The sequence below is a fragment of the Pleurotus ostreatus genome (assembly GCF_014466165.1).
Source record: "Pleurotus ostreatus strain PC9 chromosome Unknown scaffold_11, whole genome shotgun sequence".
Lineage (NCBI taxonomy): Eukaryota > Fungi > Basidiomycota > Agaricomycetes > Agaricales > Pleurotaceae > Pleurotus > Pleurotus ostreatus.
This window is the reverse complement of record NW_023503166.1, coordinates 261,478-289,053: the sequence shown is the minus strand read 5'-3', so window position 1 is coordinate 289,053 and position 27,576 is coordinate 261,478. Positions and strand designations below refer to the sequence as shown.

The 27,576-nt window shown below is 50.5% G+C and overlaps 9 protein-coding genes and 2 non-coding genes across 11 annotated transcripts; 6 read left to right on the top strand and 5 right to left on the bottom strand.

Annotated features, from left to right (window-relative positions):
* Positions 1–3,078: 3,078 nt before the first annotated feature.
* On the top strand, positions 3,079–6,390 carry PC9H_002402 (uncharacterized protein; the record flags this gene model as incomplete). The annotated part of the gene is made up of 19 exons (XM_036772041.1): positions 3,079–3,145; positions 3,206–3,283; positions 3,352–3,470; positions 3,528–3,578; positions 3,645–3,758; positions 3,814–3,831; positions 3,894–3,978; positions 4,037–4,126; positions 4,189–4,545; positions 4,602–4,624; positions 4,676–4,707; positions 4,760–5,070; positions 5,124–5,210; positions 5,265–5,423; positions 5,473–5,742; positions 5,795–5,888; positions 5,939–6,199; positions 6,251–6,319; positions 6,372–6,390. 19 exons carry the CDS (start codon positions 3,079–3,081, stop codon positions 6,388–6,390), a joined length of 2,304 nt encoding a protein of 767 aa, XP_036625687.1.
* A 2,502-nt stretch (positions 6,391–8,892) lies between these two features.
* PC9H_002401 (uncharacterized protein) lies at positions 8,893–10,970 on the bottom strand (the record flags this gene model as incomplete). Its single annotated transcript, XM_036772040.1, has 6 exons — positions 8,893–9,206; positions 9,269–9,279; positions 9,342–10,074; positions 10,127–10,504; positions 10,552–10,687; positions 10,770–10,970. The coding sequence occupies 6 exons, from the start codon at positions 10,968–10,970 to the stop codon at positions 8,893–8,895; spliced, it is 1,773 nt and encodes a 590-aa protein (XP_036625686.1).
* Positions 10,971–11,205: 235 nt separating this feature from the next.
* On the top strand, positions 11,206–12,781 carry PC9H_002400 (uncharacterized protein; the record flags this gene model as incomplete). Its single annotated transcript, XM_036772039.1, has 9 exons — positions 11,206–11,432; positions 11,478–11,544; positions 11,606–11,927; positions 11,979–12,053; positions 12,106–12,120; positions 12,175–12,327; positions 12,384–12,444; positions 12,503–12,596; positions 12,662–12,781. 9 exons carry the CDS (start codon positions 11,206–11,208, stop codon positions 12,779–12,781), a joined length of 1,134 nt encoding a protein of 377 aa, XP_036625685.1.
* A 74-nt stretch (positions 12,782–12,855) lies between these two features.
* On the top strand, positions 12,856–12,940 carry PC9H_002399. Its single transcript has one exon. It is a non-coding gene; the product is annotated as a tRNA-Glu (tRNA).
* Positions 12,941–13,242: 302 nt separating this feature from the next.
* PC9H_002398 (uncharacterized protein) lies at positions 13,243–14,261 on the top strand (the record flags this gene model as incomplete). Its single annotated transcript, XM_036772038.1, has 2 exons — positions 13,243–13,361; positions 13,424–14,261. 2 exons carry the CDS (start codon positions 13,243–13,245, stop codon positions 14,259–14,261), a joined length of 957 nt encoding a protein of 318 aa, XP_036625684.1.
* A 269-nt stretch (positions 14,262–14,530) lies between these two features.
* CAT2_1 (Carnitine O-acetyltransferase mitochondrial) lies at positions 14,531–16,747 on the top strand (the record flags this gene model as incomplete). The annotated part of the gene is made up of 6 exons (XM_036772037.1): positions 14,531–15,218; positions 15,269–15,434; positions 15,493–15,632; positions 15,703–15,962; positions 16,022–16,255; positions 16,325–16,747. 6 exons carry the CDS (start codon positions 14,531–14,533, stop codon positions 16,745–16,747), a joined length of 1,911 nt encoding a protein of 636 aa, XP_036625683.1.
* Positions 16,748–17,243: 496 nt separating this feature from the next.
* PC9H_002396 (uncharacterized protein) lies at positions 17,244–18,354 on the bottom strand (the record flags this gene model as incomplete). The annotated part of the gene is made up of 6 exons (XM_036772036.1): positions 17,244–17,447; positions 17,513–17,666; positions 17,730–17,812; positions 17,864–18,068; positions 18,120–18,208; positions 18,259–18,354. The coding sequence occupies 6 exons, from the start codon at positions 18,352–18,354 to the stop codon at positions 17,244–17,246; spliced, it is 831 nt and encodes a 276-aa protein (XP_036625682.1).
* Positions 18,355–18,787: 433 nt separating this feature from the next.
* Positions 18,788–18,872, bottom strand: PC9H_002395. Its single transcript has one exon. It is a non-coding gene; the product is annotated as a tRNA-Glu (tRNA).
* Positions 18,873–19,056: 184 nt separating this feature from the next.
* TSA1 (cTPxI) lies at positions 19,057–19,982 on the bottom strand (the record flags this gene model as incomplete). The annotated part of the gene is made up of 6 exons (XM_036772035.1): positions 19,057–19,218; positions 19,272–19,350; positions 19,399–19,597; positions 19,656–19,741; positions 19,808–19,831; positions 19,882–19,982. 6 exons carry the CDS (start codon positions 19,980–19,982, stop codon positions 19,057–19,059), a joined length of 651 nt encoding a protein of 216 aa, XP_036625681.1.
* A 2,516-nt stretch (positions 19,983–22,498) lies between these two features.
* On the bottom strand, positions 22,499–23,498 carry PC9H_002393 (uncharacterized protein; the record flags this gene model as incomplete). The annotated part of the gene is made up of 4 exons (XM_036772034.1): positions 22,499–22,825; positions 22,875–23,012; positions 23,067–23,169; positions 23,218–23,498. The coding sequence occupies 4 exons, from the start codon at positions 23,496–23,498 to the stop codon at positions 22,499–22,501; spliced, it is 849 nt and encodes a 282-aa protein (XP_036625680.1).
* A 219-nt stretch (positions 23,499–23,717) lies between these two features.
* Positions 23,718–26,282, top strand: UBA2 (E1 ubiquitin-activating protein uba2; the record flags this gene model as incomplete). The annotated part of the gene is made up of 11 exons (XM_036772033.1): positions 23,718–23,832; positions 23,886–24,010; positions 24,063–24,198; positions 24,254–24,354; positions 24,424–24,548; positions 24,614–24,681; positions 24,732–24,847; positions 24,901–25,205; positions 25,265–25,416; positions 25,469–25,910; positions 25,961–26,282. The coding sequence occupies 11 exons, from the start codon at positions 23,718–23,720 to the stop codon at positions 26,280–26,282; spliced, it is 2,007 nt and encodes a 668-aa protein (XP_036625679.1).
* Positions 26,283–27,576: the final 1,294 nt, after the last annotated feature.

Here is a 27,576-nt window from a genome sequence, read left to right as displayed (position 1 = left end):
TGGTTCCAGCTGAGCAACGTGAAATAGCGATGAAGTGGGTACATACTCAGACAAACGTTGACTGGTCGACTCGGTGATTCCTCTGATGGATAAACGGAAGCTCTTGGTGAATCTTCATTTTAGGTCGGACTGCCACTGGTGGCCATAAGGATTGCTTGCAAGTAGTGATGTTGTTGCATAATCCCTAACCATTGGGAGGGATGGCAGTTTCCCGCTCGGGAAACAGGCGGCTGTCCAGTTTTCCATACAACCAGCCCCGGGCCACCGCGGAGAATTCCTACCGCAGCACCATGCTGTCCGTCGGGTCGGGCATGACCTGCACTCTTCCAGTTTCTCGTGGACAGCAAGTGTCTATGCATTAGCCTGTACGCAACAGGGAACAGTAGAATTGAATAAATTACAGTATCCTTCATCGACTTCCGAGCTACGCCGCGAACCCGCTCCGAACTCGCTCGGTGCTGATGTGTTGTGGATCAAGTGCGAGCGCGAACTTCTCTGCTACCACAAAGCTGCTCAATGCAAGCGCACGAGCGAAAGCCACGACCAATATCACTTACTACATGATTTCCTGTCCCAGGTTCCCGTCTCTTCACTTGATAAGTATCGTAACAGCCATCGCAATGCACGCTAGGGCGACATACGGCGACAGTCGTTCGCCTGGAATCCCTACTCAAAGTTTGTCGTGTACGCTCCGAACTGGACACGTACCTATCCGCGCAGCCATGAAGAACAGCCCAAGGAAACTGGCTATGTGTGAGATTTATAAGTAACAAAATAACGAACTGCAGCGCACCCTTGCTTGTTCCTGTCAATCAGTCGAGGTGCCACGCCGCGCACATACGTGCAAGTGCAAATGACAAGGAGTATTACGAGAAGAAGGGATTGAAAGTTGAAGAGTGCAGACTGGTTCCATGTGTCAGGGCGTGAATTACATCTCAAAAAGCATCACATACCATGTAGCAAAGGTACCGGTCCTGAAGTTAGTGGCTTGAGTTCGTGAACCTCCACGTTAGGGCGCTTGTTACCGTGGGAATATCTCGCGACGACGCGACCGTGACGCGACGGCCCTCTTTTCAACCCTAGCAGTTTCTTCGCTGTTTCGCGAAGACCAGCCAAACCTATGTATGGTCCCCGTAAACTCTTCGCCTTCTGTCTCAGACGTCAAGTCCTTGATAGTGACTTCAGGCTTCCAACTCGAGCAGTGGTGGTGGTACTGGGTGGTCGGCAGGTGCATTTACTTGATTTTATTCCTGATCTGGCTCATCTTGTCGTTGCGATGTAGGCTCCCAACGTCGTCGCACTATATGGGCCCAGAGGTTGCTGGATAATCTAATCCACGCCCGCTACCGTGAACTCACAATCATGAATGCCCCACACTTGATTTCGGTATCTGGACACGTTCTGGAGGCCGCTGCTAACTTGCAAAAGCCTCGGCGGAAGTCGGTGGGAGTCATCGCTAGGTGCCGCACCCTATCTCTGTTTCCCAACGACAATTCCAAGGAGATTTAGGTTCCAAACTTCGTCGCTTTATCGCCCTCTGAAAGAATCCACAGTTCGCATTCCCCTTCTCATCCCCAATTGTGGACTATGTTTCGTGGTTGATGCGTCGTATAAACAGAACTCTCGATTCCCTAGTGTGCTGAAATGCACGTATCGCGCCGATAACATCATACGCCAACTTACGTCGTGTGCACTTATCTTTGGTGGATATGATGCGGCGACTTGAAGTGTTCTGGATGCTGCCATATGCGCCATCATTTCCTCACGGCAAGCTAGACATATCCCGCCTTGGCCTCCCTTGGCGTGGCCGTTTCGTTCTCAGACTTATTTTTGGGACGCAGGCGCAATGTGAGCACTCATGTGGTACATTTGTCTCCCTGAATCGTTGGTTGTTTTATCTGCGACCTCAATCAATCGTGTTCTGCGCGTGCAGCCGGAGATCTCGCATGCGCAGGGTGTAGAGATGACCGTGTCCCCCCATTGACCACGATCGAGTCACTCGTCGCAGCCATCCATTACTCGATTTCTGATAGGACAATCGGACTATGCTCCGGTGATACTTTCCTGCTAACGGGCATCTCGGTCTCCAATATTGTACATATCGCTCTGAGATCCCGCCCACTTTGATGTGACCTGCCTATCACTTGCATACGATTGGCTTACTACTCTATCCCTGACTGGCATTTACTTTTCAACGTTTTTCAACGCTCATTGATGGGCTTCGGCAGGCCTTCAGCCGTGCGACCTATGGTTTGTGGTCGTTCGTTTCATGCACACGATCTGCTATTAACGATGGCCAGATCAGGCGCAGGTACTTCCGTGTCGATACCATCTAGTCGCTACTACCAAGATCTGAGCGCCGGAATCATCCCCTTAATCCTTCTTCCGATCTAAATTGCGCTTTCCTCGGTGGCACTGGTCAATTGGTGATGGAATTTTGAAACCCTAACCTTAATGACTTCTAGAAGTGACAAGTCCCCACGGTGCGCCATATGCTCGAATCCTAAACATGGCTTCGTATGATCTAATTTTACCTCATGTTGCACAAGTTACGACGCCCCGACGCCATCCATTCCCCTTCAGACGTGACATATTGGTACGGGCAACAGCCGCATATCCATCTGGTAAAAGTCCAATCATTTTATCAATTACCGTCCTCTTCCACGTAGGTTAGCCCAAGCGCAGTTACTTCCACTGCGTCACAGCGAAGGATCCACGGGTTCTCATCATTAGGTCACTTCGATACTCACTCACTAGGTCGGCAACGCCGGAGACTCGGAGACCCGGTCAGCGAGCGGAAGCAGTTCAGCCTCGACAGAATCTTCCCCACGTGCTGTGGTGGCTAACCAATAGAATCTCCGAAAATGACTTTGAGAAGCATCGCGAGTGCATGTGCCCGTTAGCATGTATACTCCCAGCCAAGAGATAACAGTGGGTCCTTTCCTGGAGTTAGACCCATTTTGAGAACGTTGCCCTGGACCTTATCTGAAATCCCCTTCCTTAATTTGGTTCTCTGGTTGGGTACAAGTAGGCTGCAGAAGTCTGAAATTGCCAGGCCCCGGCTTCCAGCTTACCAGCATGTCTTTCCATCAGGACGACAAGCGCAGCGCCTCCTCTGGTGACGCAGAGAAGGGTATCGACATCCGTATGTTCCAGCCTTGTCCTTGCCAAGACATCGTATGTTTGCTCACAAGCTTACTTCTAGACGATGTTGAGGCTATCGCCCTTCCTGAGTTCGACGACCCGAACATCGACAAAGATGCTGCCATCGCAGGTATTTTGGGTGAGTACCGTTAACCGCCCAGTCATGGTCAATATCTGACCCCACCCGCCCTATTATCTTCCCCGCAGAGGACGACTCGCCCTACCCAGAGGTACGATCAGCCGTCGCTAACACCGATGACCCGGACATCCCTGTCTCGACCCTCCGTTCGTGGACTCTTGGCATTATTTGGGCTATCCTCATTCCCGTTAGTATAACTGCACCTCATGGTCGAGCGATTTAGCTTATTCGCTCCTTCCTTTAGGGTCTCAATCAGTTCTTCTTTTTCCGGTATCCCTCCGTCACCGTCACTGGAGTACGTTGCCTCTTCTAAGGATAATTGATTCAGGATGCCCGATGCTGATGCCATTATCTTCTCCAGGTTGTAGCTCAGCTGCTCTCTTTCCCTCTCGGTCGGGCATGGGCACGGCTTCTCCCAAATGTGAAGATCTTTGGCATTTCCCTAAACCCCGGTCCATTTTCAATCAAGGAGCACGTAAGAGGCGATGCCTTCCTTATTTTCTTTTCGGATGCTGAGATAATTCTATTAGGTGCTGATTACAATCATGGTACTAACAAGCGATCATTTCATTCGACAGGCATCTAACTTTGTTTCTTTCTTCTTCGAAAGGCAACTGTCGGCGCCTTTTCTGCCTATGCTACGGACATTGTTGCCGTCCAAAGAGTGTACTACGGCCAAATTTACAATTTTGGCTGTGAGCTGGCTTCTTTCGTCACTTCTATATTGATGCTAACGAATCTCCGTTCTCCAAGATCAATGGATGCTTGTTATGTCCACGCAGCTTATCGGCTTCTCCATTGGCGGCATCGCCCGACGCTTCTTGGTTCAACCACCTTCTATGAGTATGTTCCCATCGTGTCATGTCATGGGAGCTTCTTTCGTTTCTGATACGTGTCGGCGCTAGTTTGGCCACTCAACTTGGTGACTTGTGCATTATTCAACACGCTCCATGCGCAAACCTATGCTGGTATGGGAAATCGTGGGGGTGTTTCCCGTGAACGATTCTTCCTCTATGCATTCTTGGCTTCTGCCATCTGGTACATCTTCCCGGCATACCTCTTCCAAGCGCTGTCATACTTCTCATGGGTCTGCTGGATCGCGCCAGACAATGTCCCCGTCAACCAAATGTTCGGCTATGTCCACGGCATGGGTATGAGCTTAGTCACCTTCGACTGGGCCCAGATCGCATACATTGGTTCCCCGTTGGCAACACCATGGTGGGCTGAAGCGAATGTCACTGCTGGCTTCGTATTTTTCTTCTGTAAGTGTTCATGTGCTCTGTATGTGATGTACCAACTAATGATTGTCTGTCCCCAGGGTTCTTGACACCAGTCCTCTACGTGAGTCGTTCATCTATCGTTTCTATGGATATGGTACTGATCTCTGACTAGTACACCAACGCTTGGGACAGCAAGTACATGCCGTGAGTTGACTCGGGCGTCTCAAATGATATCCAGACTCATTGTATTGTTCAGTATCTCCTCTCGTGGATCATTCGACAACACCGGTGCAGAGTACGATGTGACCAAGATCCTGAACGCAGATTCGACTTTCAACGAGGATGCTTACAAGGCGTACAGCCCGCTCTTCCTCTCCACGACATTCGCGCTCTCATACGGGTTGTCGTTCGCTTCCATCACTTCTACCCTTACCCATGCATTCTTATTCTTCCGAAAGCAAATCTGGAAGCAATCACGGCGCTCCATTGGCGAGCAGCCTGACATTCACGCTCGTCTCATGTCTCGCTACCCACAAGTTCCCGAGTGGTGGTACGCAGTCATCTTCTGTAAGAGCCGCCCACTCCTTGAGGTTCCGTTCTAAACTCATGCTCGTCGATAGTGGTCATGTTTGGATTCGGTCTGGCCGTCATCCTTGGATGGCCCACCGCATTCCCCGTCGGGTACTTTATCCTGGCGTTGGTCATCTGTTCGTATATTTCTGTTTGGCAGCTCGGCTTTCGTTCTCAAACTATTGAACTAGCGTTCGCCTATGTCATCCCTATTGGTATGATTCAAGCCATCACCAATCAACAGGTTGGACTCAACGTCATCACCGAGTTGATCATCGGTTACGCCCTCCCCGGACGACCCGTAGCGATGATGATGTTCAAGACCTGGGGATACATTACCATGGCACAGGGTATTCGCGTTTTTTATATCGTTGGATACCACGTACTCATCTCCTTTAGCATTGCAATTCACGTCGGACTTCAAGCTTGGCCATTACATGAAGATTCCTCCTCGTCACATGTTCTGGGCTCAAGTACTCGCTGCCGTCATTGCCGGAACAGTCCAGCTCGGTGTCCAAGCCTGGATGTTCACCAATATTCCCAACATGTGTGACCCACATCAGAAGGATGGATTCATTTGCCCAAGCACAGAAGTATTCGGCACCGCAAGTATCATCTGGGGTGTCATCGGACCTGCTCGCCAATTCTCCAAAGGTCAAGTGTACTATGGTATGTTCTGTCGTTTGATGCCTATGCTACGGACTTACGCATATCCTCGCAGCGCTCTCGTTCTTCTTCCTGGTTGGCTTCATCTGCCCCGTCATCACCTACTTGATCTCCTTGAAGTGGCCCAACAGTTGGGTCCGCTACGTCAAGTAAATTTACTTGGATCACCACAGCGAACAATGCTAACTTCAATGGATAGTTTCCCGGTCATCTTCTCCGGAACTGGGCTCATTCCACCTGCAAGCGCTGTCAACTACGTCCCTTGGGCTATTGTCGGATTTATCTTCCAATACATCATGCGCCGTCGACACTTCTCCTGGTGGACGAAGTACAACTACGTCCTCTCCGCCGCTTTGGATGCTGGAGTAGCCATCTCTGCTGTCCTCATTTTCTTCATCCTCCAGTATCCCGCCAACGGTACTATTGGTATCAATAACATCCAGACATGGTGGGGAAATAGGTACGTACTCAGTGCTTCCGTGCACGAATGATATCGCTAACCAAAGTACAGCGTCTTCCTCAACACCGCTGACGCCGCTGGCACGCCCATGCTGACAGTTGCAGACGGCGACTTCTTCGGGTGCGTGATTTTGTTTGAATCTTGGTTTGTGCTCATGGTTTCTTCCCCGTAGCCCGCGAACGTGGGCGTAAGTGATTAAATTGAGTGCCTGTATAGTATATAACACCAATGTAGTAACGGAGTAAATAGGATTAAAATCCATTATATTTCCCTGTTTTCTCCAATATGGCCGACAATATGGTGGATGAGATTGCTTTGAACATGGCTTCTTGGTGTGACCTCAAAAGTGTCGGGGATTCCAGCGTGAATTCATTGAAAATATATGTCAAAAGTCTTCAGAATTCCTCTTCGGTGTGTTCAAAATGTAAACAATACGTAAATTATTTACATTCGGATACTAGACTTTGATGTTGCTGTTCAAGTGCGCGACGACAATGAGGAAGTCGACGACCATTGCGGTACAGAGGGTTGGGTAGCGAGATCGAGGTGAGGTCGCTGACTTACAGTCCCATCAAGGCTGACCAATGGTCATGCGGCGCCGTTGTTCTGTACATTTTCGGCAGGCTGCGACGAATGGACACAATGCTCGAGGCGATTGTGAAGAAGCTCAAGGCAGATGCTCCCGAACAGCGACTGTCATTGGTAGAATGGCCTAAATGGTCCCAACCTGCTCTGGTTGTCCACTCAGGGACCATAATGAAGAGAGAATGGTCGCAGAGTTCTGACGAAGAAACACTCGTTGAGCTTGGGCACAATGATATTGGGAGAAAGTGAAGCCGGATTGACAAACTGTATATTGATAGCCTTGCAATCGCGCCAGGAATACATCATGGAGGAACCAATATTCAATCCCACTTTTACAATGTCCTATGTATGTTTCAAAGATATTGAAACCTTGTATTCAATTTGAACCGAAAGCACCTTAGCCATCCTGGCGCGCTTCATGCTATCTCAATACACCATGCCCTGTAATTATGCTATCCATCGTATTATTTTTTAGCCGTCGGCAGTATATCTTATCTTCTTTCGTTTCAGTATACTGGGTAAGATCTCGTCGGATGATACTCATGTTCAGCACTTAACCCTTTTCTGGATAAGACGGCACTGAAGATAACACGACAGGGGGAGGGCTCGGGGAGAAATCCTGTACGGCGATCATGAGAGTAGTCAGCTAACGTATAACCTAGCATCGCAAAATTGGAAATAGGTCCGAACACAAGAAGATGCTCACAGATGAAATGCCCACAAAGGGATAGGCTCCCTGGAGTTTCCTGGCATCATCAGTGGACCTTCGTCGGGTGAGAGGTGCCGCCTGGGGCTGCTGATGTTGAATATTTCCATACATGCTATAATCATGCGGCGTTCCTGATGGTCCCGCAAACATCATATGCTCTGGTCCCAGCGTTGCGCCACCCTCGACTGAGTGGTGAGCCATACCATATGGCGAGGCACTATATGGAACGCTAGCCCCCCGGGGGGAGTATGCCTGCGTCATCACACTTATGTTTGGCACGGGGGAATGGTACGTGGTTTCTGGCGGCCCATGGATTTGGCTTGGTTCCATTTCAGACACGAACGCATCAAGTTCCTTTTGACGGCGCTTTCTGACGAGAAAATAGACAAGGAGGGCGAGTCCGGTGAGAATGACTAGGAGATTCCAATCAATTTACAGTTTGTCGGGCATCGGTGATATATGGAAGGAGACGTACGGATTCCACCAATAATTCCCAGCTTGATGTACACACTTGTGGGTGTACGGCAAGTTGTCACTCCCGATCTAAATTCGACCATTAGATAACGGTCTCGCCCGTATACTCAGGGCCGTACCGTGTCGTGCATATCTTGTCCTCCGCGCGAACAGCGTAGGGCAGAGACAACACAGCGACAGAGAGCACCAGACGGAAATGTGGGGCAGCTAGTTGTCCATATAATTGTCAGCAAGCCTCATTTGTAATCGATGCAAAAGTGGCTCACGGATGACAGAACTCATTTTAATTTTATATACGATGGCGGACTTCTGGGTGTTTCGGTCCAGCCGGTTTAACGAAGTGACCAGCACTGTGAGGGGTTCAAGTTGCTCCGGGGAAGGGGCAGTATCGAAGCCCCATGACAAGTATTTAACACCCGGAAACTATCCTAACCTGTTTCATATGCTGGTCATCGATGGCGATGCTGCATGCAACCAAACTGATGAATGTTGAGTGTTCGTCCTTGAAACACATTTGTTCAGTCGGAAAGGGCCGCGATGATCATGTGTATAGAGTGGCGCTAGACGCGCCACGCTTCCTTTACTTCCTGGATGCTCTCATCGGCGGATTCACAGCGTGCCGGTTTCCTCTAACGTCAAGCAAAGTCAATGCCTCTCGAACCGTCGAACTGTCGAACCAAAGCATTGGTACAGCATTGACACTAGCGTGAACTGCGGATTGTTTCTTATTGTATCATACGTACAACGCACGAGGCCAACAACAGATTTTGTCAGTCAGCATGAAAGTACGACTAGGGAGTAACGTAGAGTAGCCCGTGTTAAGATTATGTCTAAACTCCATCTAGTGGGGGAGAACATCGTCGCCGACATGAGCGTCAAGAGGGTCTAGATTGTCCAAAGACCACTGGCGCCGGGCACGACGGGTCTATCCCTCAAACATGCTGCTGTTCACCTCAATACCGAATTTACTCTTCGCCACCCCCTGCATCATCCTCTCCAGCTCATCCTCAAAATTCTCCGTCTTCAACCCAAAAACCCGACGCACGCTCTGCACAGCCATTTGCCAGTAGAACATTCCATCCAGTATGAGCATGGTGTTCCTGAATACAAAGTGGAACCAGGATTCTCGAAGCCGGTCTCGGAGCGAAGCGTGATGGTCGACGGTGGTGAGAGAGCGGGAGGCCCAGTAGCCTGTTATCCTGATGCGGTTAACGGGGGATCCAAAGGCTTGATTGTTCCCTATGCAAGGAAGTGGTGTTGAGAACACATTCCTCCAGTTTATAGCGTTGGATCGAGCTTACCTTGCACGATGCTATAAATCGAGAAGGGCGGAATGATCAGAAAGGCTAGCGTTTTCCCCTCAAAACAACTCACCGCATATTCCGACCGAGAAACACCAGAGCCTTGGGCATTTTATCGGTGTCGACCAAGAATCCTCTTAGCCTCTCTTTCATCAACATACTCTGATCGTACTCGCTTAACTTTGCCAGCTCGTCTATCTGCTTTTGTTTCTCCTTGCCCCCGCCGAATTTTACAGGTTTCAAGAGTGTAGCGCTCGCAAAGATATCAGGCGCCCCAATCCCCCACTGCTCCGTCACGTCTTTCAGCGTGGCGAAATCCCCTGCTAGCAGCGCTCGCCACAAATCGGCGTATTGCCTTCTGAAATCCTCGGAGAGGCGGACGTACAATCCGTGGTCGAGGAGGACAAGCTGGGGTTTGTTGTTGCCGGATGGATGGGGGCGGATGATGATGTTGCCGGGATGGGGATCGCAGTGCACCCAGCCCCAGCTGAATATCTGCGCGCTGAACAGCTCGACCATCGTTTGCATGACAGCCTTCATCCCACCTTTGAGAGGAGGCATCACGTTGTCCGCTGGGGATGCTTCTTCGCCCATAAGCTGACGGACAGCTTGCCGGTTGCTAAGCCGGACCCCATCGATCCATTCGGCAGTCAAGATGCGTTTGGTGGAAAATTGAGGATACACCTTGGGGATGTAGACGCTCTGGCTGAGCCGCGGTTCCGACGCGACGAAGCGTGCGGTCTCCTGCGAACTAGCTGCTTCCTGCACAAAGTCAAGCTCACGACGCAGATGCTCGTTGATGAATTCTATTACACGGTCAGAAAAGTCCGTATCCAAGATGATAAGCTGAATGCTCACCGACGACAAAGTACACCGGCAGATCAAACGCCGCATTCTCAAAAAACCACATAGCCAAACGGTACGCTCCCAGATCCCACTCCATCTGCTGCCCAACGTCTGGTTTCTGGATCTTCACCGCAACCCATTTCTCCTCCGTATCGCCTTCTGACGGCCACAGCTTCGCCCGGTGAACCTGCGCAATGCTCGCAGCCGCGATGGACTGCTCTTCGAATATTTCAAACACACCGCCAGGCCCGCTCGGTGGTCGGCCAAATTCTGATTGGAACACGGAGAGTACGGTCGAGTACGGGACTTGTGGTGCGTCGTCGAAGAGCTTTGCGAATTTGGCTTGCATGGGCTCGGGAAGCAGTGCTGCGTTTGCGCCAATTGCTTGACCTAGAGTACCGTGAGCACCGAGGTAAATAGAGGCACTTACAACGCACCGAATTTGATATATAACCCTCCATTTGAAGTGAGTAAGTTGTACATTCGATCTGCAACGCGTTCATGCAAGAGGTGTATCTGATCACTCTTTTCCTTCGTGAAGTTGAGCTTGTAGTCTACGGTGATGACTGCACACTAGGTTCAATCCGTCAACAAAACGCTCTGTCCCACCGGGCAGTAAGCAAGGCCGCAGAAATGCCGCTCAGAGTGCACTCACAGTCCATAGCGTTCTGAAGCTTCGGGCTATTGCGGACGCGTTGAATTCCTTGTCAGCAGCCCAAATTCCTCCCAGTCCTAAAGCTGTATATCCAGCGCGACGGACGAACTTTCTTGATCTTGAACGAGGCTGGGGCGTGGAACGAGTGGCAAATGAACGGGCGAGCGCAGGTGCCCTCGAAAAATGGGGTGAAGGTGGCATCCGCAACCCTTGAACTAAATGTTTGTGGGCAAATGTCCTTAAACCATCGCGTCGCGAAGAGAACTCTGCCGAAATGCACCACCCGACGCGCACTCGCACTTGATGACTCAGCGCGCCGGCCCAACGCGTAAGGGCCGGGCCACGGAACCTCATTGGCTCGTCGTGGTACGGGTATACAGTCGAGAATTGCTGCAGATCGTTTCACCTGGTCGCTACGGTGGCTTAACACACGAACATGTTCGGTGCATCAGTTCGTTTATTTCGCGAGGCAACTCAGACGTCTGGGAGGACAATATGCACTCGGCGCTCCTTCTCATCAACGTTCCGTCCCAGAAATCAGTATGTGCGATTTGGTGAGTCAGGATCAGGGCCCAAGTCGCCTCGCAGAAGGACACAGTGGGATGGGACTTTGAAGGTTGTCGTCGTGGGCCTCGGACTGTCCACTGCATATTATGTTGCTCAGTGAGTTCCCCACCCGATCTTATAACCTCAACTAAAACGTCGTAGCCTGGAACAAGTACCAGAGACTGGTCGATGGAGATTCATCGACGTTGGCCCCGACCTGGAAGCAAGTGTATGCGCCTGCAATCCAATTATTCTTTTACGCGTGCTCAAGTCTGCGTACTCTACGGCAGGTTGGTCGGGCTGCGAGTGCAGAGCTCCACGCGGAATACCAAGCCAGGATTCTACCACCGAACCACCGGCTGACCCTACAGGTCCAAGGCATTGTACAACGCATCCTAACGGCCTCCAATCTCGGGAAAGTCAAATCGTCTTACCCGCAAGCACACTTTGCTCCTCCTACCAATCAAAATAACGATAGTATATGGTCGGGCAACGACGATGCATACGGCGTTGTGGCGAGCGAAGAACGAGACGTTGATAGAGTGGCGCAACGGGATTGGGAGGTTGTCGTTATCAATGACCAAAAGATAGTGAACGCGGCGGCCAGCCCTGGTGCGTAACCCAATCCTCACCCCATCCCCCCCATCACAGTGAAATGTCTAGGACTCGTATATGTCTTCACTGGGATGCTACCGATATCCCAGGACGAGAGTGGTCTGGCTGCTGTACTCTCGCATGGTATGTTTTCTCCCTGATCTCTGTTCCTTCAGCACATTCAATTCCTCTGCAGAGATAGGTCACGTAGGTCAGCATTCCCCCGTGATTCATGGACCGGGCACTTAAACTGATTCCATTCTAGTCGCACGACACGTCCCCGAACGCATCTCATCACAGAAAGTGTTGTTCGTCATCGCGTCCCTTCTCCAATACGTAGGTGTCGACTTTGGCATATCTCGGCTGTTCACTACCTTCCTTCTCGATCTACCAAATACGCGGGCTCAGGAAAAAGAAGGTTGAAACATCCCTTATGACACTTGCCTACCTTGCTAAACTCCAAGCGTCGGATAGCGGATGTTATCGGTCTCAGACTAATGTCCAAAGCGTGTTATGACCCAAGTGCTGCCCCAAGGTTAGTCTCGTCCCCCGTCCTCTCCTCTAGTCACTTAGAACTCACGAAATGCGCGCAGGGTATTCTCGAGGCTCGCAGAGTTTGAAAGTAAATCTCAGAGGGTCAGGCTAGAGTTTCTCCAAACGCACCCTCTCACTGAACGACGCGTCGAGGTGCGTACTTCCTCGAATTAAGAACATCTGCCTTTGAGTAAGTGTTGACCTCGCGTCCTATTCAGTATCTCGAAGCGATGCTACCAGAAGCGTACGCGATCATTGCTGGGAATCCAGAGTGCTCTATCATGCAGCAACGATTAGACGAGTTCCGATCAGCCTCCGCCTTTAGAGTCCCCTTGTAGAATGGATGTCTAATGCGATACCACTAAGAAAGGTTGTGACCGATCGAGTTGACAGATAAATGACCACAGATCACTCGGATATGGTGTAACGGCTAACATTGCCGCCTCTCACCTCCTGGTAGATCGCGGCAGCTCGGGGTTCGATTCCCCGTATCCGAATCCTCTTTTTACTGTGAATTAGTACTTCTGACCTCGATCTGAACAGGACCGTTCCCGCTGAAGACCTCTCGAGGACCATTCTGTACAGACATAGATCGCCCGAAAGTCAATGTACCCTCTGAGATTGTCGACTAGAAACCCAATGAAATCCCGAATCCACGCCAACTCGACAACCCACTTGTGGCAAGATGGAGTTCAGCGTGGATGGGGTCCAGTCGCTTTGGTTGATAAACGAGGACGCACATAGATAAATCCTATTCCCAGAATCAACTCAGAATGACGAGTCTTTCCTCAATTCATCGATGGAGATATTCCCCAGTCTACCACAAGATATTGCACGCCTCATCCTAGAGTGCTCGGCAGAGCAAGATCGCAACTCGGCGCTGACGTTGGCCTACCTGTCGCGTCAAGTGAGGAGTTGGTGAGTTGCTCCCATTTGTAGCGTTTGTGTTGTGCGGAGCTGATCTCTGCGTTGCGGTGAAGGATAGATCAAATAATCTACCGCTCCGTGGTGATTGAACACCCCCGGCAAGCTGAGGCTTTCTGCTGGACACTCGGACAACGACACAAGTCGTTCTTTCAAACGCATGTTCACACAATCTGCTTTGCGTATGGGATAAGCCTACGGCATACCGTCAAGATTTTGTCCGTCTGCGATCGTTTGTCCAGTCTTGCTTGCTGGATCGAACCCGCTTCCCGTCTGCTCCCAACCACCACCGTTGAAGCGACCGTAACCCGGGTCCAGCCTCACCTATTCACCATGCTCAGTGAAGCCAACATTGTATCCTCATTCGAATACCCGCCCCGAAGGCTATCATGCACCCTCCACCACTTACAATGCACCACCGATCCCGACTTCTCCGCCCCATTGCTAGAAAACGTGACCCACCTCGACTTGTACCGGGAATCCCAGTTCTTCTACGACTGGTCGTGGAAAGGGTTCTGTGAAATGCAGAATCTTATGTATCTTTCCTTCGACCTCAGCATCGCTGCATCGCTGGATGTGATCACCTACGTCCTAGCCTTCGTACCTGCTAGTCTTCGCGTGTGTCTCGTGTTATTCCATAGGGGAGATTCAATGTTTGGAAGCATAGATGATTTCTTTGAAACGGACGAGCGGATGCAAGCTATGGTCGTGGGCGACGTAGATCGGAGACTAGTCATCGGGAGTGGTGAGGCTCTGAAGAGATATTCACGGTATAAGCACATGGTGCTGGAGAGGACATACAAGGATGTCCTGAAGGACTGGAGCTACTCTCTAGGCGAGGAAGATATGTGGACAGTGGCACAAGGAATCATCTTCCGTCGATGGCAGAGATAAGCAAGGAGTAAAGTTGATGCTTCCTCTCGTGCAGCACCTATATCAATCACCCATTGGTGTATCATTTTGAATGTTGTTGATACAAAGGGTCTTGTTGGCCTTTATCACCAGTTGATCGCAACTTGTGCATGATAATCGATAATTGGTGACAGCGTCGGGCCATTGCGGCCGGTTGTCGTGATCCGCGCATGTGCACGTGAGCCGCGCCCCGGAATAACCGAGGCCGGAGTACTTATAGGCCTACTGCCATATCCTCTGCCCGACCTATAATGTTGAGCCGGTTGAAAACAGCGCGGACAATCACAATGGCTCGTCGCTCTCTCTCTTCTGCACCACCATCACCATCACCACCCGCCGCGCCTGTCGATCCCGCCGCGCCCCCGATGTTGCGCTTTCAGGCGGGCCTCCCAACCCTCCCGGTCCCCTCGCTATCAAACACACTCTCAAAATACGTCGAAACTCTCGAACCCATCACCTCCCCATCAGACATGGATAAAGCCTTGTCTCGAGTCTCTGAGTTCCGCTCTTCGGCCATCGCTCAAACCCTTCAAGAACGTCTAATAGCACGCGCAAGCAAGTGCGACAACTGGCTCTCTGAATGGTGGAACGAGGCTGCTTATATGGGATATCGGGATCCTGTCGTCGTGTTCGTATCCTATTTTTTCGTGCATGTGGATGACCCCGTGCGCACCAACCCCACCGAACGTGCAGCAGCAATCATTAAAGCGACACTTGCTTTCCGTGCCATGGTTGAATCGCAAACTCTCGAGCCCGAGCGCGCGAAAACTCCTCTATGCATGGCTTCCTACAAATGGATGTTCCACGCCTCGAGATACCCAGCAATCCCTAGTGACACCGCCCACAAGTTCGACTATAAACTCGGAGGGAAGGAGTATAACCATTTCATAGTCATGAGGGATAATAGATTCTTCATTGTACCGTTAGCTGATGCACAAGGTATTTTAGTCTCTGTTCGCTCATTGCCATCGTGACTAACCTTATGGCAGGCAACGAGCTTTCGGCCGCCTCAATTCAAGCTCATCTCGACGCCATAGTTAAACATGTCGCTTCATCGCCCTCCCAGGCGTCTGAGGTCCCAATTGGTGCCTTTACCTCGGATAACAGAGATAACTGGGCACACAACCGCGAAAAGCTCATCGCTGCCTCCCCTGAGTGAATCGCTCGTTCCTTCATGCCGCAGAGGGGTTGTTAACGTTCCCCCCACCCTCAGAAACGAAAAGAACCTCGTCAAACTCGAGTCCTCGCTATTGACACTCTGCTTAGATTCTTCCGCTCCGACCACCCGCGAAGACATCTCCTGGCAAACTTGGGTGGGTAACGGCCGCAACCGTTGGTTCGACAAGCATCAATGTGCGGAACATGTTGCCTCCCCTCATTTACCCCGCACTAACCCATTCCTCCTCTTCCTTTCTCTCATCAGTCATTGTTTATGAAAACGGACGTTCTGGCTTCCTTGGCGAACACTCATGTATGGACGGAACCCCGACTCTCCGTCTCAACGAATTCGTTCTCGCCTCTCTAGCACGCAACAAGATCGACCTCGGCCCATCTACACCATCCATCCCATCCACCGAAATCAAAGTCGAGGAATTGGTGTTCAATGTTAACAAGGACATCAAAACGAGCGTCAAAGAAGCAGAAGCGAGGTTTGACAAACTCGTCGGTGACCATGAGATGGCTGTGCGTCTCTGTTTATGCATTGTGCCATTGGCCATTAGCGCTAAATCCACTCTTCGCAGGTCCTTCATAATGACTCCTATGGCAAATCCTTGATCAAGTCCCACAAAGTCTCCCCTGACGCCTGGGCACAACTAGTCAAACAACTCGCCTTCTTCAAGCTTACAGGCCGCGCTTCCGCCGTAACCTACGAGTCCTGCCAAACGCGTAAATTCAAACTCGGCCGAACGGAGGTCATCCGCAGCGCCAGCAGAGAGGCGAAGAACTGGGTCAAGTCTATGGACGAACTTGTTTCCGTGAGTGATCCTGATCCGTTGCTCCGCTTGACCCGCGAGTTCATATTGATACATTGATCCCGCGAATAGTCCGTGAGACGCGCCGCCTTGTTCCGGAAGGCCGCTGCGCGACATCTTCAGTACGCGGCATGGGCAGCGGACGGGGAAGGCGTCGATCGCCATCTCTTCGGGCTCCGTAAATCACTCCTCCCTGACGAACCCGTTCCGTCCATCTTCACGGACCCAGCCTTTGCGCACTCGTCTCACTGGGAATTATCCACCTCCCAGCTATCCTCCCCATACATCGACGGCTGGGGCTACGGCGAGGTCGTGCCTGATGGCTACGGTTTGAGCTATGCTATTGGGGACGATTATATCCGGTGGACGATTACGTGTCTGAAGGGCAATAAGAAGGGGAGTGCGGAGGAGTTGAAACGGTGTTTGGCGGAGGCGGCTAACGACGTCAAAATGATGATGGAGGAGGAGGCCAGGGAGAAGAGCAGTAAGCTGTGAGAAAAGAGCAAGGGCATGATGATAACTTGGAGGAATGTAATGGGAATGTACTACTTACTAGAGACGTACACATGGAGATACCTGACGATAGATTCATTATCTGCTTGGTTGACCGATTCTTCTAGATAGTGACTGTCTTTCTTCGAGTAATATGAGTAGAGATGTGCCTACATCCTGTCCCGAGTACGTAGAGTAATGAATAGTCCTTTCTACTAGTATGTTATACTGATGGTCCCTGCCAAAAAGTGTCTGTTCCGAATGATGAAAGTGTCTGTTTCTAAATAATGATAATGATGATGGGAATAAATATAATTAAATTATCACGGCGGGGGAAGGTCGTTTGATGCGGTGACGGTGTGGGCCCTCAGCACCTGGCTGATGGGGGCCATCTACTGGCCAACGGACACGAGATGCGTCGGACCTAGACCGTCTCAGAGCGTCGTGAGTGACACGGGATCCGTGTCCTTCGTGGCTTCGAGGATACTGGCGATGGTGATTATGGTGATGATCGTGGCGTTGGGGGTGATTTGCATGATGTGGGTACGGCGATATCGTGGAAGGAGGCGGTGAGAACTGCACGCGGGCGTGAGTGCGCAATGAAGGGCTGCTTGCGACTTTTCTCGCCTGGTGCCTGGATAAGGACGGGTGCGAGGGAGGGGGTGAGGCGACGCCATGTGATGACTGGCTGTAGTTGGAATAACTGAACGAGGACTTGTGCGACAAAGTCCGAGTGGTGGGAGAATGAACGAGAGGTAGTTCGGATACCATGTCGGGGGAACAGAGATATGGGTCTGGGATGAGCTGTCTATCTTTGGCCGCTTCCTTGGGGGAGTTCTTCTGGCGTCTCCACCAGACAACCATGCAGACCATGACGAGGACTAATACAGAGATCACGGATACTCCAGCAATCAAGGGTGTTCTACCACGCGAGAATTCTCGTTGAGGATACACTTCGACAGCAATCACATTGAGGAAAACTCACTTCGTTGCGTGCCCTTCTGATCGCTTGTTCAGAAAACTGCTCGGCGATTCCTCCGGAACGAATGCCTGATGCTCTAAGACGATCTGAGAAAGCATGCATTAGGAATGTGGACTAGAGAGGAACGGTGCACTTACGTAGTCCAGATCAAGCACTTGGCCGTTCTCACCGAGGTTGGTGAGCTCAAAGGTGTGCATCTGCGACTCGTCGAGGTCCCTGCGTCCGAAGAGAAGAATGTTTCCGTGCGGGGTGCTCCCTTGTATATACCCAGGGAATGTCTCCACTTCGCCGTCTAGGGCGATCTGGTATGGCCCCAATCGTTCCCGATATCCGCCATATATCCTGTTGAAACTTAGCTATGAAACAAAAGCCCAGAATGAATCCTGCACATACCATATGGAGGCCCCTTTCCAGGTAAACGACACTGTACCCTTCCCAGCCGAAGAATTTGTGGCACGATAACTGCGTGTATAGTACTCATCCTATCCCTTCGTCAGTCTAGATCACAACGATAGGCTCGAGAACAACTCACCAACAGGGGGTCGTCAAGTAGAGCATCACTCCACGCCGATGGTGGCGAATATTGTAGACGTGGACTAGTATTCGTGAGGGTTTCGTTAAGGGGCATGTTCGTCGAGGAAGATCAGAAAGCAATTGAATCAAATGTCACATATATAACCCCAGCCAGCCAGCTATTGTAGATGCTTGAACACGATGCCACCTACCTTAGCGCATGAAGTCAGATCAACGATGCCCTGATACAGTGATGCAGACAGATTCTGGTGTTTCATCAAATCAAGCTGTGCGTATGTTGTGATCGAAGAGATGGCGGTGAGAAAGATTGAGAGTTAAGCGCGCTTCATGTCAATTCCAAACCCCGCGGAAGTATCTCAAAGTGAGATTTCTAATCCCAGCAGAGCATCACCGTATGCAACGGACTTACATGAACTTACAGCGCTCACATCGTCCGACTAAGCAGGCGGGAAACTTGCTGCGACTTCGCCGTGGGATCAAAGCAAAATAAAATACCTACGAGGAGTCGCAAGAAGCTGGCCAAAACTTTCGGATACGGGGAATCGAACCCCGAGCTGCCGCGATCTACCAGGAGGTGAGAGGCGGCAATGTTAGCCGTTACACCATATCCGAACTATAAGAAGTAGCAGCCTTGCCAATCATGTTTCTTGACAATAGCCTCCGACCTATTTTGCGTTTAGTCGAGGTTCGTAAGTTTAATTATGTACATTCAAATATATCCTCTAGGATCTAAGATTCTGGGTCGTCTAGATGGTCGCGAGCATGCATAACTGAAGGCTAGGTGGCTCTTGATTCTTCAATCGACGCGAGCGCGCTTCTTGGCAGCACCATTGGTATGTCCGTTGGTAGGGGCAGCATCGCTGACGGTGGAAAAATACTCAAGCGAGTCCTTGGGGTCGGCTTTGATGGTTTTCTCTCCCTCAGTCCAGTTGGCGGGGCAAACTTCACCGTGCTTGTCCTGCCAAATATCTTCGAATTAAGCTCGAATCCTCACGATAAAAAACCACTTACCGTGAACTGGAAGGCCTTGATAAGACGAAGAGTCTCGTCAACCGAACGGCCGACTGGGAGATCGTTCACGGTAATTTGGCTAAACATTCTTCAGTCAGTTGTATAGCAGCATCAGTCTTCAGCGCACCGAAGAGTACCCTTGGGGTCAATCAAGAATAGACCACGGAGGGCAATGCCCTCCTCCTCGATAAGTACGCCATAATCACGAGATATCTGCATATTCCGGTCGGCTACGAGTGGCAGCCTGAGATCAGGGCCTAGGCCACCTTGCTTGCGTGGCTGCTGCGACCAAGCAAAATGAGAGAACTGCGAGTCCGTAGATACACCTATGATTCAATCTTCATCAGTTAAAAGGATAGACAGAGTACGAGTATGGAGGCTTACCGAGCACAGTGGTATGGAGCTGTTTGAATTGCTCAAGAGCGTCGTTAAACGCCAAAATCTCGGTTGGGCAGACAAACGTGAAATCCCTACGACAAGACGCCGGTCAGCCAAATATTTAGTTAGGAGATTGCACCGCTCCTGATGGTACCTACATGGGATAGAAAAGCAATACGACCCTTCTCGTATATCAGCCAGCGCCTCTAATTTAAGTGCGTGGTGGACGTACCATTGTCCAAGGAAGTCCGACAGAGAGATGTCTTTGAACTGACCCTCTGCTACAGCAGTGGCCTTGAAAGCAGGAGCGGGGCGTTGAACGAGGGCAACCATTTGAGCGCACGTAAATGAGTGGGTCGAGGAAAGAAAGGAGATGCCGCCAAGATGATTTTTCCAAAGGACGCGTTATTTGCTGCTGTTTCTCTCCCCTATACTTCCCCTATTGCGCCAAATCTGAGGGAAAAGATCAAATATGTGTCCGATACGCCCACCCATATACGCTCTGTTGCAATTGCTATATATACGAGTAATACCAGATTGAGTCTGTGTACCCACGTTACAGTCTGACATACTGTTGCACCGTATAAAATTGAGAGAATGTAGTTGCTAGTCAAGAGCTGAGATTTCAGACACTACCTTCAATAGAAGCATCGCCTCCATGCATAGTATCTGATGCATGTTCGCAGCTGAGCTCACAGCATATACAACTGCCCGTTGCCAGCGACTGCAGAGATTCCTGGCATTAAGGACTGAGCATTTCGAGCTAGAAACGACGCACGCTCTCTCTCAAAACGTATGAAGGCCTGGGTCACTTCGTAACGTTAGTTTCCGCAACCTTTACACTTGATAGGCGAGCGTGTAGTGTTAGTCAAGCACTGCAACGCAAACACACCAGCGTGGATGCAAGAGCTCCAATCGCTACAGCATAACCAGTGGATTGCAATTTAACGAGGGAACAATGAAATGTGATTGCACGGCCAGAAAACCTGGGAGATACTTATAGCAATCAATGTCCACTACTCCGAATCAAGTTAGTAGTGCAGGCTAGTACTTACCGGCAACAGACCCCGTCAACCATGCCATATTCGTGGGTACTCAGCACTCAGTATTTAACTAGTATTTGGCCGGGGCAGCTCCAAAGGACTACCCAAGGACTACCCAAGGCTTACGGTCATTGGGTGAAGGGTGATGAAGGGTTGATGTGACGGGCCGCGGATGGAAAACAGACCTAACGTCGTAGGAATCGTACGAATGTCACCCTTAGGTCTCCGTATGTTTTCTTTCGACGCCGAAAGTTACTATAGCCCGGACAGAAAGCAAAGTGTGCGCTTGGTTCTTAGAAGCCCCGACCCAACCACTGCCACCACTGGTAATCCAAGATGGAATACCCTGTAGTGATTCATGGGAAACACGCAAGCCAAGGAGCAAGAAGAAGCAGGCACAGACCTATTTTAGGTAGTAGTGTCTCGGATTTCTGTGGGTACGAGAATTTCGACTCGCACTGATGTGTGTGTTTGTTTCGGCCTTCTCCTCGCGGCAGTGCATTCGAAAGTCAAATAACATATCCGGCGGGCCTATCAGAGTTGGTTCTATTCTCAGGACCGGCGTTGATCTCCTCGACCAGGGGTTGGAACGCAACGTGCACGGGAAGCTGCAACAGTTCGCTCATTCCGAATAGTAAAAAAGTGGGCTCTTGGACGGTGTTGATGTTGATGTACAGTGATCGTATCGTTCCTGCGGGGACGATGAGCCCGTGGGCCACTCAATGGTACCAAACAAACCGACAAACGCCCGTGGAAGTGCCCGTATCAGACCCGCCTTGGATCCACACGGTTGAAATACGAAATAAACCTGTGGCGATAGCACTCGTAGACCGGGCGAGCAGCCGGTCGCGGAAATCTATGCATATGCAGCTCAAGTTAGTCATCATCGGGGCATGTGAAGATCCTTCGTTTTACCGCCTTTCAGCTTCTCATCAAAGCCGTTCATGAATCCATCAAAGTATCGCCTTGGAATGGGGGTGAGATGGGCTTTGCGTGGAAGATAGACCGCATGGAACCGTCTTGATTTGGGAAGGAGGTCCGACAGCGAGCCTTGCGTGCCTATGTGCAAGTCTCTCATGGTCTTGCTGCTATTCAGGACCTGATTTATTCCTTTGACTTCTGTGGGACAGTCTAATGTCAGAGAAGGACGAGGAAAGAGAGAATATACCGAGCTTGACGCAAGTCACCGTCGTCGCTTTGCATAGGCTGGACCGTCGCACACCTAGACACTGAAACTCAAGAACAGGCCCCCCGCGCATGGGACCTGGTCTCAGCAAAGTTGCACTCCGTCGATTTGTCATACGGTGCAGCAATGGGAATTGGTCGCCTTACATTGGCATCGAAGGAATGAGCGGCTTGAGGCGGGGTTAATTCCGGGAGGACAGAAGGGCCCCGCTGGATGCGGATACGTGCCCTTGTACCATGCGCCACGGTCGGCCAATATTGCTGAGATGCGAAGAGGTATGGACATGGCTCTGTCTCGGACATTCAACAAGGCTATGGTAATGTCAATATGAAGGGGAAATTGGTGCGTTGTAGGCGTAAGATGAAGACATTAGCTGCATCAAGGCACACATGAGACAAGCCCTTTGGGGTCGCCGGCTGCTTGCAATACGGGAGCAGGAAAACATCCTAACGCGATACATATGAAGCCTCCCTGAATGCGGAAAACTATTAGGGCAGAGATCAACTAATGTAAGGGCATTTTATGCAGATTTTTCACTACATTATCATCGCTTCTGAGACGGCACCGTTAGATCCATGGACTATCCGGTTTGATTTTCTTGAACTTACTTTGTGTTTCATCTACCTAAACTCGACACGCCTCCCGGACCAGTCTACCTTCAGTTTGTCGTCCACAAGTCGATCGAGTTCCTTCGCCCGGCTCACTGCAATCTCAACAAGGTTCAGGATGCTATCAGGCGCCAATGGAACGCCCCCGAGCTTCTGCAAGACACAAATTTCGCGCTGAGCATTCAACGCTATAGATACAAGCCCTGCGCTGAGTCGCTGCTCCAGATGCGATGGATCAAGGATCGGCGGTATTGACGTATCGGCGAAGAAGGCGAAAGTAAAGCAAAAAGGGGAATGGTGAATTGCAAGGGGGATCGGGGCTCGTTCTGTTGGATCATGCTGGTTTGTGGTTCAGATAACGATGATCGAATGAATGGCAGTACCCTACTATTGTGACTTCGTCGCCGACAACTTCAATCTCAGGTCTTCTAAAGTGCCGGAGAGCTACGATTCCAGCGAGACATGCGCAATCCAGCATGTTCCCCTCGTCAGATAAACAGTGGATTGCCAGTCGAACATGCCAAACCTGGAACTTTTGCTATGGCGCCCGCCCAGGAACAGGAGGATAGATCGGACTCACGCGTTGGCCAGCTATCACACATAATGACTCTTTATCGATTGTATCACTTCTCCTCAGGACCTTGTCCAACATTCGCGTCATGGTCACTTCTTCCTCCGATGCCCTATTGAAAGTAAGAAAGTATCCTCAGAAGAATCCACGCGCGACGCACCTACCAAACTCGTACTCCGGGGAAGCTATGGGGGATATCTCAGAGTGAATAGAAACCATCCCCTCAAAGGGTCGCTCTGGGGGAGGCTTGACCATTTTTGCATCAACCTGCGCGAGTACCCGAGTTTTACCAAGGGCACATTCGACCCATCCAAGTTCGGGTCCGAACGTCAGTTCCGGGGTGCGTAGCTGTAACGGCTGCCGTCCGTCAAGCCTAAGTGATGCCTTCAAGGACGCGAAGAGGAACTCTTTCTCAGGGATCGACGGCGACGGTGGACGCATTCTTATGTAGGGCACTACACTGAAAGGGTAAAAGGGGCGGGGTCACACGGTCACTGATACAGAAATTAGTACGCGTCGGCGCTTATTTAACAGGTTTCTATCTGACCGCGACCTATTCGTCGGCTGGCTCCCGCTCGTACTGAGGCTAATCGTCTCCAAAGTCCCCCGACGCCGTACTCTCATCGTCGAAACTCGTCTCGAACCATCCCTTCCCCTCAGATGTCACGCCACCGAACTTCTCATGCACTTGCCATTCTCGGCCCCGAACTGCACAATAAATTACCAGAAACGAAAGTATTACTAGTCGGAGCCGGCGGGATTGGATGCGAACTATGTGAGCGATGCTTATTGCGTCTTTTTGGCTTCCTCAAGAACGCGCTTTTCCAGTAAAGAACATCGTTTTGACCGGATTCGGACACATTACCCTCCTTGACTTGGATACCATCGACCTCTCGAATCTCAACCGCCAATTTCTCTTCCGGAAAAAGGATGTAAAGCAGAGTAAAGCCATGGCAAGCCCTCTACTCACACCCAGCTGCACCCTTGGAACTAATTTCCGGTTAGATAGCAGCGCAGACAGCGGCAGGCTTTAACCCTAATGTCCACATACATCCGATTCACGCGAATATCAAAGAACCCCAATTTGATGTCAGATGGTTCCAGGGCTTTGATATAGTGCTCAACGCTCTCGATAACCTGGGTGACTCTCCCCTTCTTGCTCAATCCATGCCAACAGTACTAAGCTTTGTCTAAAGACGCTCGGCGGCACGTAAATAAAATGTGCATGGCAGCGGGCGTGCCGCTCGTGGAGTCAGGCACTGCTGGTTACCTCGGACAAGTTCAGCCATTGTTGAAGGTCAGTCAATCACATTTGAATCACATCAATCACGACTTGAGCTTATAACAGTCCTCGTTCTATTTATAGGACCGGACAGAGTGCTTCGATTGTCTACCCAAGCCAACCCCAAAAACTTTCCCGGTCTGCACAATTCGCTCAACTCCTAGTCAAGCGATACACTGTATTGTATGGAGTAAAAGCTACTTGCTGAGGTATGTCGATTCTGCATGTACCACGGCCATCACACGTCTAATATTTCATTTCTTGTTACATGTAGCCAGTTGTTTGGGGAAGACGAGGACTCTTCGGGCGAGCTTGACGATGCAGAAAAGCAAGGCGAGAACGGTATGCTTTCCCTTCGTCCTTGAATTGATCAATCTCTGACCCGGTATCAGCGCAAGAGATAGCTACGCTCCGGAAGGAAGCCCAGGCTTTCAAGGCTGTTCGGGTGGCATTACGCTCCCCTCAGTCTTCAAACGGTGGCGACGCTGCTAGGATGGCCTTCCAGAAGGTTAGTTATATGAAGCCTTGTTGTCCCGTTGTTAACGACCCGTTTGACTCCAGGTCTTTAACTCTGACATCCGAAACCTGTTATCAATGGCAGATATGTGGCGATCTCGAGCGCCCCCTACTCCACTTGATTTCGACGCTATCATGGACGGGTCGTTTTCCCATAAAAAGACCCCCGCGAATGGCGTAAATGGTAAGGAACACGCTGTGAACGGAAAGGGAAATGCACATGCGAGCGGTAGCAAAGCGGTAGAAGAATTATTGCACTCGTCTCCCAATGGTGACGCTCCTAACACGAAAGGGCTAAAGGACCAGCAAGTATTATCGTTGAAAGACAATTTAGAGCTATTCGCTTCAAGGCAAGTCGATGTCTACTTCGCCCGTAGGTGTTTCGGTCTTGAACTATACAATGTTTTAGTATCAATCGTCTCGCCGCTCGACTACAAGCTGGCGAAGACACCATCTCCTTCGATAAAGATGATGACGATACTCTGGACTTTGTCACAGCTGCGTCGAATCTACGGTCTGTTGCTTACGGCATCGAAGAAAAGACAAGGTGGGAGGTGAAAGGTACGGACTATCAAGCTCTCCTTCCGCAGCTCATGTTGATCGACGTCCCTAGAGATGGCGGGGAACATCATCCCAGCAATTGCCACAACCAATGCGATTGTTTCGGGCCTAATTGTCCTTCAAGCTCTCCATTTCTTGCGAAAATCGTATAAGCGGCTGAAAAACGTGCACATACAACTCAAACCCTCCGTCCCTCTGAGTTCTATATCACTTTCGCCTCCCAATTCTCTATGCGGAATCTGTCGTGATACATATACTATCCTCGCTTGTGATCCCGAGCGCACAACACTTGGAGACGTTGCCAGCGGCATTTTAGGTGGGGTGGAGAGGGACGTTAGCATATACGAGGACAAGAGGGTCCTCAGCGATCCCGACTGGGATGATAATAATGAACGGACATTAGCGAGCTTGAACGTTACCAAGGGCAAGTTTTTGACTATTGTCGATGAAGACGGCGAGCTTGGGACCATTGCCATTGCGATTTGCGACCTACCGTACGTTGTCACTTGCTCGTTGATATGATGTGTTTCTGACCAGCTTCCAGACCGAATCATCCTATCGATTCTTTGCCCTATATACTGCCATCTCCACTGCCGAGTCCTCCGCGAATCGTCAAACCCCCTCCTGCCCCAACTACTCCGCCCCGTCAAACTCTCAAGCGTCGGGCACCACACGATGACGATGAAATCACCGAAATTGAGCCTAATGCGAAGCGCGCCAAAATCACCAATGGCCATACAAAGATTCGCCCCGCTGAGACACCGCTATCCAGTCCAAGCAAGAGGCGCAAACTAGAAGAAGATGGACTAGTGTTGATGGAGAGTGCAACCGATAAGCTCGACGACGATGTTATTGAAATAGATTAGGTTCACTGTGGTACAATGTATTCGTGCCTATATATTACGTGTATGTCCTTACTTGCTACTTATTCGTATTTCTTGTCGAGATGTGCAGCCCTATATATCTTTGCTCTGGTGACTCCAATCTTGAAGACGGCTGAATACTGCAAAAATATGGTAGAAACCTGTAGTGAGCCTGGTCGTACTAACGGATGCCCCGGCACAAGCGCCTGATAAGCGCTCTTGAGGACCCCCATACGCTCTAACTTTGTCCCATACTTTTGTTGTCCACCAAGGGCTATAGGTTGCTTTGATGCCATCGGCGAAATTGTCCTGCCAGACGTAGCCATCCTATTTTCCAACCTCGATACCAATGTCTCCATTTCCTCCATATCACACAGTCTTTCGAGCCGCATCTTCACTTCAAAGTGTTCCTTGTGCTTTGAAGGATGGGATTTGGTTGGGCAGCTGATTAGCGCATCCATGGAGTTCGAAACGATACCCTCTGGCTCCCTATACATGGCCACCAATTTGGACGAGATCCGGCTTCTCTTGGTTCAGGCTCGCGAAACCTACTGGCAGTACTCACCTTCTCGCGTCTACCAAAGCAGCATTCCATCCCACCATTCCTTTGCGGTCTCTTCATCAAATTCATGTCTGCATCCGGGACACATTTGTTTCCGGTAGATGCGCTGGGTCTCACGTTAGTTCTGGCATGTGGTTCTGGCCTCTGCCGCTTTCAACCGTCGATGGTTCACCTGCCCGATGAGAACGACAGAACAAGCGGAGCAACGCGTTTATTCTTCCTGCCTTTTTACTCATACTCTCTGCACTTTTTTATTTGCTACTTCACCTGCGATAAAGCTATGGGCTCATTCCAAGGATACTCTTATGCTCGCGCCAGCTTCTTGGTGGTATCGATGACCTCTTTAATCACTACTCGGCGCTATGGTTTCTACATAAATACAACTTGACGCCTGACGCCATTCCTGAATAATACGACGATCAGTGAATTAGCTTTCGTAAGGTCTGTCCTAAATCCTGATCCCTCCAACTCCGAAGCGGTTTCCTTCTTGTTTGTAGCTCGCTCTTCGCAAGAGTGCTTTGCTTTGCTAATGATGTAGTTAGGTATACTCGCCCGCCTCCATTCGCGTTTACTAGCGAACATTATTGGCAATATTTATCTCAATCGAACCCCGGGTAGTTCATCCCGCCGAGCCATATTACGACCCGATGACCAACCAACTTACCGCCCGCCCCATGGACATAATGAGACCGGGGAATTTCCTACTCCATGTTCTTAACGACGGCACGAGAAACC